This window comes from Charadrius vociferus, unplaced genomic scaffold (genome assembly GCF_000708025.1).
Source record: "Charadrius vociferus isolate BGI_N301 unplaced genomic scaffold, ASM70802v2 scaffold507, whole genome shotgun sequence".
Taxonomy (NCBI): Eukaryota; Metazoa; Chordata; class Aves; order Charadriiformes; family Charadriidae; genus Charadrius; species Charadrius vociferus.
This window is the reverse complement of record NW_009649235.1, coordinates 352,055-363,747: the sequence shown is the minus strand read 5'-3', so window position 1 is coordinate 363,747 and position 11,693 is coordinate 352,055. Positions and strand designations below refer to the sequence as shown.

The 11,693-nt window shown below is 44.5% G+C and overlaps 1 protein-coding gene across 3 annotated transcripts in view; it reads right to left on the bottom strand.

Annotated features, from left to right (window-relative positions):
* Positions 1 to 3,107: 3,107 nt before the first annotated feature.
* The window catches only part of ASB11 (ankyrin repeat and SOCS box containing 11, E3 ubiquitin protein ligase), a 15,960-nt gene continuing 7,374 nt past the window's right edge, over positions 3,108 to 11,693 (bottom strand). For all 3 annotated transcript variants that reach the window (XM_009889032.1, XM_009889033.1, XM_009889035.1), the window contains exons 4-7: positions 7,828 to 7,978; positions 7,398 to 7,532; positions 6,269 to 6,460; positions 3,108 to 3,232 (exon numbers count right to left, since the gene is read on the bottom strand). In XM_009889032.1, coding sequence (XP_009887334.1) covers positions 3,108 to 3,232; positions 6,269 to 6,460; positions 7,398 to 7,532; positions 7,828 to 7,978 — 603 coding nt within the window. The remainder of the gene's footprint in view (positions 3,233 to 6,268; positions 6,461 to 7,397; positions 7,533 to 7,827; positions 7,979 to 11,693) is intronic.

Here is an 11,693-nt window from a genome sequence, read left to right as displayed (position 1 = left end):
CTCTATAGCTAGCGAGCATCCATAGCCCAAGCTCGCACCTTATGCTGCAAGTCAGTGTCTGTACTCAGAATCAGTAAGTGTTTGGGGTTCAAAAAAAACTTTTCCAATAGCCAGGATATTGTGCAATTGTTCCTGTTGTAGACATGCAGCCCTTTTCACTGAAGCAGATAGTACTGGCAGTTGCTGGGAGTGAAATTGTATAGATGTGGTATAGCAATGGACATTGCGGGACAGAAAAATGTCTTTGCTCCCAGGAAAACCATATTTTACACAAATAACTGTTTTCTGTCAATGATCATAGAATGACAGAGAGGATGCCACCTATTTGAATGAAAGAGGCCTTGTGAGCTTAGTCAGCCGTTCTTCCTGCCTGGGGAAAAGCTGCTGTAATCACATCTGAAGATTTTTTTCAAACTCACTCTGAAAAATCACCAAGATTCAGCAATCTCTTAGAAAATTGTCCCAGTCTTTCCCTGTCCTCACACAAGACAGAATATGTGCAAAAAAAAATGAAATAGCCCCTCCAGCTATTTCCTCAGTAATATTTCTGTGCATTGTTACAACACAAAGCATAGTCAACAAAAATTAAATGGGTAACTTAATCTTTCAAGATAAGAGCAAGAAACTTTCTAATGAAATTTCTTAACATCAGGACTTCTGAGCTCCTCTTCTGATTTATTAAGGCTCTGTTCCCTACAGAGTCTCTGATATACAGAATTTCAGGAAGAATGATGTCTCCAGGAGGAAGCAAAGGTGAAGTGATTTTTTGATGGGAAGCTAATATCAGCTGTAAATATAGGGCAGCTTCTGTTGCTTCTTAATATAAACTTTTCTGAGAGGCTGCATAGACTTTGTATTTCCTTAATGGAGATACATTTTTTCAATTTAAAATCTTACACAGGTGAAATACTGCTTTCATTGATGATCACAGTAGGAAATCAATTCAGTATTACACATTCTGAAATAGATCCCATAAATTGCCTCAGCTCCTTGATTGCAATGCAAGCCTGACAACCCCCACAGCTGAGGCTCTGTCTCTCTATTTAGATAGTGGATGGTATTCTGACTGCCACCTTATAAACAGAGCAGATAAGCTGGCAGTAAAGACAAGACTGAGAGAAATCTGCTGACATCAGACTAAAATAGACATTTCTTTCTTGATAGTATTTGATTTTCAGAGGCTCTTGAGAATATAGAGTTCAAATCTCTGAGATTCATGGTGTACTGTACTATACAAGGTCTTTCATGTCACTGACAACTTTATGGGCAATAGCTCTTGCCATCAGATAGCATTCAATATGTGCAAACACAGGCTGAAAACTACGTTCCTTTTTGGCTGTAACATTGCAGGTCCAGTCTCATGAACTGCTGGGAGCACAATTTATCTTATTTGTGCTGAATTAATCTTAAGAAAGTACGGGAAATGTTAGACCTATGGCTCAGAGAGGGCAAATGTCATGGTGAAATTAAGGGATTAGCATTGAGCCAGAGAGGCTGCTGCTGCCGGGGCAGGGACAGGAGCTCAAAGGATGCTGTAAGCCAGTCCCGTATTCAGGTTCCAGCGGGCCAGTTGCCCCTGACTTAAGATGTATGGGCAGTGAAAATTGGTACCAGCATGCATAGCTCGTAACGAAACCAGTACATCTCATATAGCCTGAAAATGTGTCATCAGCCTCTTGGACCTATGAAGTTGAGCTGAGTGGAGAGAGACTCTCCTTTTAACTCTACTTCCCCTTTTACTACAACCAGTTAAATACCATTGCCTGTCTCATGGCAGAAGTTTACCAAAACTTGGGTCTGAAGAAACATTTCTCCCCTCAGAAAAAACTCCACAGGAAAAATAAACAAACCTTTACAGAGCCACACAGGCATTGCACCAGTCACTGGACCACATTTCTCAGCTCAAAGAGGTGCACGTTTTTATCTCTTCTATGTCCAAGCTACTAACCCTGATGATATTTAAACTTGTACCACAATGGGCAAAGTCATAACACTCTAAAAATCCTTTCTCCCAGGGAGGTAATGAAAGCCTCTAGAGTAGGGGACGAGGGAGCAGACAAGCCTGAAAACTTCTCCCGCTGAGCAATATCCAACAAGAAGAATATTTGGATGATGCACAACCATCCTTAGGGGCCCTGCTTCTCTCCTGCTTTGCAGTGTGAGGACTTATCTTGAGAAACATTGAGGCGTGCAAAGCCCAAAAGAGCAGCAGCTCATTCCTTTGCCTTTCTTTGAACCTCGCAAAGAGTAGACATTGCAAGCTGACCTATTGTGCCTATGAAAACATTTGCAGTTCTGTCCTGGAATTAAGCTAAGAAAAATTATTTGTGTAATGAGCACAGACAGATCTCAGGTGATATATCTTAGGAGGGGGTTTTCTAGAAGACATGAAGGGTTTTTTTCAGACTTTCACACATTTTTGTGGACTTACTCCAAACTCCTGCACTGGCTTTGGTAACATCACTTGTACTTCAGAGGACAAGATGTGTCAGCGTTGCGAGCAACAGAGCTCTGGGTAAGGGGATGTACAGTGGCTGGACATCCAGAGCCTGCTGGAAGTTTCTATGACTCCACCAGACTGTAGGAAAGATGTGAAGGCACAATGTGAAGCCAAAGTTGACAAAAGATGTTTAATATATTACATAGGGCTGACATGGGGCACTGAAGACTTTCATTCCCACAGTAGTGGAAGAATGACAGCCACTACCTTGGTTTTGACAGTGAAATTGGACAGACAAGAGGAAGAAGCTGCACAGGTACTACACAAATAAACATGATGCTAAATGCAGGGAAAACCTCTCTGTGTGTCTGTGGGTGGGTGGATGTGTGCACATGCATCTACAAACACAGGTCAAGTGAGCTGTTCACGTACTACAGCTTCTCAGGCTGGAGTAAGTGGATTTGGCAATAGATTGTGAGGGAACTGTATCCATAATATCATTCTCCTTGAAAAGGTGTTTTCAATTTGCACCGTCACGTAGCAGATAATGTTTGGTATCCACAGTAGACAGTAAATGATGTCTTTGATTTTTTTCTTTGCTGTAATAATTTTTGAGCAAAAAACCATTTGTTCCTCTATCTTTTCCAGTGTAAAGATAGTCACAGACTTATCGATAAAGAAGAAAGTTCTCAAGTGGCTCAGGCAGGTGCAGCTTGTGGACTGTGTATAGGCACGACCGACCTAGATGCTTTCTGATGCACAATCGGCACAGCTGGGCAAGGCTGGCAGGACCTGGGGAAAAAAAAGGCAAGAACAAGAACCCCCAACCCCACCACCAGTATAAGTCAGAAAGCAACATCAGTAAGGTTTGCAAATCAGATCAAGCACTACGCAATGACTTCCTGAAGTCAGGGAGAGCTAAATACGTTATTGTTCATATTTAATTTGTGTTGACAAAGTTGTTTCAGTGATTCAAAAACTATGAGCACTAAAAACCTTTTTTTCTGCATGCACAGCTAGGCTTTTCTGCAGCATACACTTAAAATACCATAAAGGTGTCTGCACTGGAAAGAGAGCACCAGGGTGCATAGCCCTTGCTCAGGATATAAGACAAGTCCCAGCAGTGTTGTGAGGATAAAGACAAGAGGGATCACGGGGAGCTGCAGAGGTGTTCAGTGTAGACCAGCTGTAACTGGGTGAATATGGCAAATATAGTCAGCTGTTCATATATACAGAACATGCTTCTTCCAACTACTGGTGTCTCAGCAGGTACCCGCACAAGTAGTAACTGCAACTTAGCCCTTGTACATGACCACACGGTGTCTGAATATTTATGTATGTCAGCCTATCTACCAGTGCTCCTCAAAATAATTTCTTAATGTGTCATCCAATTTTAATTAAGTCTGACTGAAAGGGAAACATCTCAAATATAGAAAGCCTCCAAAAGTTTTGTTCAAAAAGGCACTGAAAAACCTAAAAAATATTAAAAAAAAAAAAAAGAATAAAAAGAATAAAAAGATAAGAGGCCTTTTTGCCCTTCCCTTGGCTTGGGAAAAATGTTGCCACATGTGAAAACCTCTTGTTAAGCATTGGATAGTCCACTGGTAGGAAAGCTGGGGGAGGACTCATCACCAGGACAATGGTGAGGCCGTCTTGGGCAGTAACTTGCATGGCACTGCACACAGCGGTGCTGCCCCAGTGGCTTCTCCGTTGGATGATCAGACAGGTCCTCCCAGCCCATCCCAACGCAGGTCAGGTGAAGGGCACACCAGGCACAAACCCACTGGAAATGGGGCTCCGTTGCTTCTGCACCCACATCCTTGCACGTGCAAATGCAACTTGTGTGTGAACACGTCCCTGCTTCCCCTTCACGTTCCTCTTGCTGGAGTTGCTCCAGGTTGAACTTGCACGCCTGCCCAGAGGTGTTCATTTTTCAAGTCCTGTCTCAGCCCTGCCCCTCCAGTTTCTGGCCAAATAGTAGCCATCATAGCAGTGTTTGGCAACCAATGGGTAGAGATGTATGCTTAAAAACATGCCCTTATATCTTCCAGGTAAGCTTCATAATCTGTGCTTTTACTACAGGAAAATTTAGGAGACTTAACAGGCTGATAATGCCCCCTCTGAGAAGAAATTAATAGAAAAATATGGAATATATAGAAAAGAGCACTTGTACTACTGTCACTAGAAGTGGCGAAAGAAGCTACCATCTCCCAAAGCAGTTAGAAAAACAGAAACATTTTATATTTCACATGACTTAAGGTCTAGGAAAAGGAGCAATTAAAAGGAGCCATCTAAGTAACCACAGCAGAGAAGTCAGGCAGTATAAAGAAAACTCATCAAGATAGGTCCTTGTGGTGCTTATTTCAAACAGAAGGACGTCAGAAAACACAGAAGTAGTAGGTGAAAAGGGCAGTTGTAGATGTTAGAAATGGCAAAGTATCTGAAAGTGAGACTAAAGGGAAAGGTGAGGAAACTGAGGAAAATTTATTTCTGAAAAGTGAAGAGCCAGCAGGAGCTGCAGTGCCCCTATAGTCCCTCTGACTGTAAGGGAGGAGAAGGTCACAAGCTGAAAGTGGAGATTAAAAAGAAAGTTCGGGAAGAGAAAATTATTAATATTGGGATATTTCTTTATCTACACAACCTCTCATTCACCCAGGGCAACTGGAGAAGGACAACTGCAAGCATTGCCTGCTGTTGCTGAGCCCTGAACATCTCAGATATGGGGACAGAAGTCACAAAAGGTGAGAAGCATTCAAGCAAAAGTCCTCCCAGAAGGTTACAGACATGACAAATTAAAGTTCTGCACGAAAAGCCATGGAGAAAGGGAGTAGGACAGAAGGATATTAAGCCAATGTTTCATTTCCTCCACAAAACCCACCTTTGTGCAGAGGGCCAGCACAAAGCCTCTGCGCAACATTGACAATATTAATTTACCATCCAAGAGCAATTTTGCAGGCTCTCCATGCACATCGTGCTTTGCTGCTTGGGAAGGAGCGAGCAGGCTTGGGAAGGTGGCAGGCTGCCGGCATGGGGGAGGACCACTCACCCTCCGTGTCGGCAAAGCACTGGGGGGACACAGACCAACTAACAGGGTGAGCTGGGAAACACCGAGGTTAGAGGAGGCAGGGTGGCTTAATTCAGCATGTCCATATCCCAGTGATATTGCTGTTGGATGCATCGAGTTCTGGCTGTATGTGGTGCAGGTGAAAATGGCACATGAGGATCTAGGTTAATTTCTGCTCAAAAGTTTCTTCCAGTAGACTGGAGAGATAATTAGTTGTAGGAAGGCTGAAAATAAGCTGCAAAGGGTACTGCTGGTTTGTGCTGGGATTGCAGCCCCATGAGACATCTGCGTACCATGAAGCTGAATAGCCACCTGGCAAATAGCTCTGCTTTCTCCTAGCGACCAAGGGCACATACACGCTTGTGTCACTTCTTCTGCAGGAAGCAGGACATTGAGCCATGGTGCTGGGTTGAACACAAGATGGTGGTACTAAACTATTGTCTAGGAATAAACTCCCATGCAGTTTTTAATCCTTAGAATCCCAATGCATAAATATATATAATTTTCCTTCAGTAGACTGGAAAAGAAAGCACAGAACAACTGACCAATTTACCCACTAAAACCCAAACACTTGGTGGCAAATCTAGCAACAAAACAGAGAGACCTCACTCATTTCTGTGTCATGTGCTGAAGGCTTGAAATCAGTAGACAAGCTAAGAGAACTTGCATAGAGTATTACTTATAAAAGCAGTTAAGAAAATGTACTTACGTAAAGGAAATAAATACTCTTCTACTTAACAAAAGAAAAGAAAGGAAACCATTACCTTCCCGAAGCAGAAGTGCCTGCTCCACTTTGCTGTTGGGTACGGCAAGATCCAGGGGGCATTTGAGTTCAGCATTTCTGCATTTTGGGTTGGCACCGTAGTCTGTCAGCAAGACGACTACCTCCACACTGGATTTCCTTGCTGCCGCGTGGAGGGGGGTGTCTAATCGCTTCCCCATGTTAACGTTGGCTCCTGGAGTGAACAAGAGCGCATGGTTAGATCTGGGAAGCGGCAGGAACCATCTGAACCCTCACCACACAGGCTGGTTTCCACCAGTAGCCTCAATAAATGAAGGGAATGGATGGCACGCAGGCCTCCCTCATTTCTTTCAGTAGCAGCAGCACAAAACTCGGCAGGTCAAATACCTGCTGTGTAAACGCCCTCTGAGCCACCGAACCCCATCTGCGACGGACAGAACTGAGCGGCTTGACCTTCAAGCCAATAGATGTTCAAAGCCTACTACATGCTCTGTAAATTTGCTAACAACATAAAATCTAACATAGATTATGTTAATTCAATTACTGGGGGTAAAAAAAACCCAAAACCCTTCAGGTTTCTCATTGTAATACCTCTGGGAACACAGCAAGTGAAATGCTTGCCCTGGGCTCACCAGGCACAGCAGGGCCACACTTGGAGCAGGTGTAAGTCAGCTAATGCACACTGACAGCAAAAATTTATGCTAGCTCACTGGCTGTGCCTGGACCTGCAGTGATTATTCTTTCAAGCAGCTTTACTGCTGTCTTCCTCATCCACTGAGAAGCAGGTGAAGGTAATGCTTAACATGGCAGTTTATCACAATCAAGAGTTGATTTCAGTCACCGATATTAGCCAGAATTGTCTGTGCTTCCTGTCAGCATTCTAGAAAACTAAAAGTATTTTATTTTCACATTCAGATGGTCTCAGGGAGGTCTCTGTCATTGGGGTTTTTTTTTTACTGAGGAAATCATAAATTCTTCATGAATGCAGGTGAAATTTTTAATAGCCTCAAACAAGTCTCACAGACTCAGGCTGCCCAAACATGTCTTGTGGAAATAACCCATGATGTTTGCAGTGGCGAGACAGCCCAGAGAGACCAGCAGCGCTGGCTCACACCACCACAGCTTTGCCCTAGCCCCTTTTCCAGGTGTACCGAGCTCCAGAAGCTTCTTGACACAGTCTGTCCTCTGGTATGTGCAAGCCACGTAGAGCGGGGTCCCGTGCTGCAGGTCTTCTTGGTCAATGTCAACCTCATGGGCCAGAAGGATCTCCATGCACTCCCTGTGACCTGTGGAGAGAAGAAGAGCTGTCACTGAAGTGCTGCAGAGCAGAATACACCCAGGTGCAACCAAAGAGGCACAAGAGCTGGGAATAAGCCAACCTAATGCATCTGTACCAGTATGGACAAGTTTAGTTTTGAAAAATATTTTAACATCAACTGTCTATGGCAGGGGGGTTGGAACTCGATGATCTTCAGAGTCCTTTCCAACCTAAACCATTCTATGATTCTATGATTCTATGATCAATAGAAGATGTATTCCTTACTTAGTTATTGATAGCTTCACTCACAGCCTGAATGTTACCTCTCTTGACTGCTTCATGAATGGGCGAAGCAAGGTGGTTCCTGAGCTGCGGCTTGGCTCCGAATTCGAGCAGCATGTTGACGCAGGCCACACTGCCACTGCAGCAGGCATTGAACAGAGGAGTGATCCCATCAATAGTGACTGCGTTGACCTGGAACAGCAAGACATGCTCAGGATAATCAGACTTAAGAGGAATGCCCTTGCAGTGTGCCTCATGGGCACACCAGAAATGCACCAGAAAAAGATGCTTGTCTTGCTTTATTTCAGAATCAATTTTGTTGACAACTTTCAGAGTTATATGTTGTGGCACAACATATATAACATTCATCTTTGAGGTCTGCCCTCTTTCCCAGATAGGTAGTGCCATATGACAGTGACACTGCCTGCTATGAACACTCTTCCTAGAGTTGCTCAAAAAATGCAGATTTTTTTTTTTTTTTTTCTGTGGAGAACTTAAGTATCTTCATGACTGTCTAGTTTGCACCATACCAAAGCCAGAATATGCTCGGATGAAAACAGCTTTGCTTTTTAAATCAAAACATTTACTTCATTTTTAATATTTTCACCTGAAAACACATTTCCAGCAAAAGAAATTTTCACTGAAACATAGTCTTAATCCCAAACAGAAAAGGAGCTTGAAAGAGTTTGTGTTTGTACGCGCGTGTGTGTGTAAGAGAGAAAGAATTTCCTTCCTCCACCTCCAATGTAAAGACCTGGCAAGAACCACCATTCGTCGTTCTCCACTGGGACAGTACAGTGCCGTAGCTGCTACGTTTAACTACATAACAAACCCTCAGTGGCAATTTATGCAGCAAATCTCCATGTCCTTAATTCTGTGGCACACTGGAGAAAAGCAATGGATTATGCAAGCACATGGCAACTTCTGCAGTCTCCAAATCAGGGAGAAGAGGAAAGAGACAGGAGAGGAAGGGCTGGAGAAGTCCTGGGCCAGCAGGGAAGTTGGAGGACTTTGTTACCGATGCAAGCATAGAAGTTGCATCACAAAGGGGTCAGAAGATAAGGGTAGAAATACCTTAGCTCACACAATTTAACTAGCAAGATATTTTGCCTTTAAAGTGGAGAAAGGCAGTGATGTTTAAGAACCTATTGATTTACTCTGGGCAATTCAGCAGCAGAACGTCTGCAGTAGATACCTTCCTAGATATCATTTGCCCTTGTTCAGTGTTCAAGGCCAGGCTCGATGGGGCTTTGAGCAACCTGGTCTACTGGAAGGTGTGCCTGGCCATGGCAGGGGGGTTGGAATTAGATGATCCCTAAGGTCCCTTCTAACTCTAACCATTCTATGATTCTATGATTTGACTTGTTTACGATGCTCTATGAGTTAACTCCTTTTCTCACAAGGTGCTTTTCCCACAATTACAAGTCAGTCCTTGCCATTTCCAGTGTTTCATTCCTTGCAGTCTTCAGCAGGCTCCAACCATGCAGTAGCAAGTGCGAGGCCATGATCCCCAATGTGATGCTACGCTTGCAGATTAGGCAGGTACACTGGAGGAGGCAGCCCCTGCTCCTTGGTGCCTCCTCTGCTTGCTCACCTTCAGGAAAGACCAGTGCGGGGAACAGACCTGGCTGGAAAATAATCATGACAGGGCCAGAAGGTGGGCAAGTTAGCATGGTATGGGGATATACCAGGTACCACAGCACAGGGGACATCTGTCTGCTCAGACACTGGAGTCCAAAATGCAGCTTGCTCTTCCTGAAATTGCAAGGCTCCAACTAAGACCCTGTTTCAACAGCACTGTCCCTACAGATCCCAGCCTCTTCCTCAGTCTGCCTCCCCTTCTGCTGATGGCTGGGCTAACCTATCCCTCATCCTGCACAGCTTCTAAAACAGCAAAAGGAAATAGATAGAGATGCTTTGGGGGTATCTGTATTTCAGACAGACTACATGCCACAGCCCTGCAGCCCAGCACTGCCCCCCGCCTCCCCCCAGTCTCATCAGGCAGATGTGGCTGGAGCTGCTGGAGGCACTGGGGGTCTGTCAGCATCATTTCACGACAGGGCCAGTGATTCAGGCAAGCTGATAACCAAGGGTAAGCAAGGAGATAAGTGAAGAAGGAAAATTACTTCTTTGGTTTCCCTCTCCACTGGGCATTGGTTTAACTGGCAATAGGGGAAAGAACAGTAAGACAATGGTTTGGTAAAAAAAGGAAATAGAGAAGAGCAGAGCAATAAAAAAGAGCAGATGAATGGTACATTTTCTCACAAAAGTTAGACGACAGCCTGTTGACTTCATTTATGAACAGAGAGCAGGGGAAAAGCAAAAAACATCAGAGCTATATATTATACCAGGAATAGGTTGATTTCTTAGGAAAGCAAGAAGTAGTGCAGAGATGATTCTCTGAGTTATAAAAAGGCAATGCCATTAATATACCAAAATCAACTAAAAATGAGAGGAAAGGGGTTTTCCTTTCATCTTTCTAAGGGACTGAAATTTCTCATACAGTTTAGGAAGTTAACAAATGTATTTTCTTTTGCAGAGGATAACTTGATTGCTTGTTTTAGTATTGCTCTGTTTCTTGTCATATAAATTGTACTGGAAAACCCAGCTGAATGAAACATTTTCTTATATATTTCATCCATTCCTGTATCTCCATTTTTAACATGCATTCTACCTTAGGTCCAGCTGAGGGAAATGTTATTTTATTAGCAGATAAAACGTTTCATTGCCTCATTTGACACAGTCTCCCATAACATCCTCATAGGTAAGCTTAGGAAGTGTGGGTTAGATGAGCAGAATGTGACGTGGATTGAGAACTGGCTGAATGGCAGAGCTCAGAGGGTTGTGATCAGTGGTGCAGAGTCCATTTGGAGGCCTGTAACAAGCGGTGTTCCCCACGGGTCAGTACTGGGTCCAGTCTTGTTCAACATATTCATCAACAACCCAGATGAGAGGACAGAGTGTACCCTCAGCAAGTTTACTGATGATGCAAAACTGGGAGGGGTGGCTGACACGCCGGAAGGCTGTGCCACCTTACAGCGAGACCTGGACAGGCTGGAGAGTTGGGCAGAGAGAAACCTTATGAAATTCAACAAGGGCAAGTGCAGGGTCCTGCACCTAGGGAAGAATAAGCCCATACACCAATACAGGTCAGGGGCTGACCTGCTGGAAAGCACCTCTGCAGAGAGATACCTGGGCTGGGAGTCCTGGTGGACAAGTTGACCACGAGCCAGCAATGCATCCTTGGGGCCAAGAAGGCCAATGGTATCCTGGGGTACATTAAAAAGAGTGTAGTTAGCAGGTCGAGGGAGGTCATCCTCCCCCTCTACTCTGCCCTGGTGAGGCTGAATCTGGAGTACTGTGTCCAGTTCTGGGCTCCTCAGCTCAAGAAAGACAGGGAACTTCTGGACAGAGTCCAGTGGGGGGCTACAAAGATGATCAAGGGACTGAAGCACCTCTCTTATGAGGAAAGGCTGAGACTTCCATCTGTTCAGCCTGGAGAAGAGAAGACTGAGGGGATCTCATCAATGCTTATAAATATCTAAAGGGTGATTGTCAAGAGGATAAGGTCAGACTCTTTTCAGTGTTGCCCAGCGACAGGACAAGGGGCAATGGGCACAAACTGGAAAACAGGAATTTCCTTCTTAACATGAGAAAAAACTTCTTCACTTTGAGGTGGCAGAGTACTGGAACAGGCTGCCCAGAGAGGCTGTGGAGTCTCCTTCTCTGGAGATATTCAAAACCCACGTGGACGTGATCACAGAATGGTTTAGGTTGAAAGGGACCTTGAAGATCATCGAGTTCCAACCCCCCTGCCATAGCAGGGACACCTCCGACTAGACCAGGTTGTCCAAGGCCACATCCAGCCTGGCCTTAAACACCTCCAGGGATGGGGCCTCAACAACCT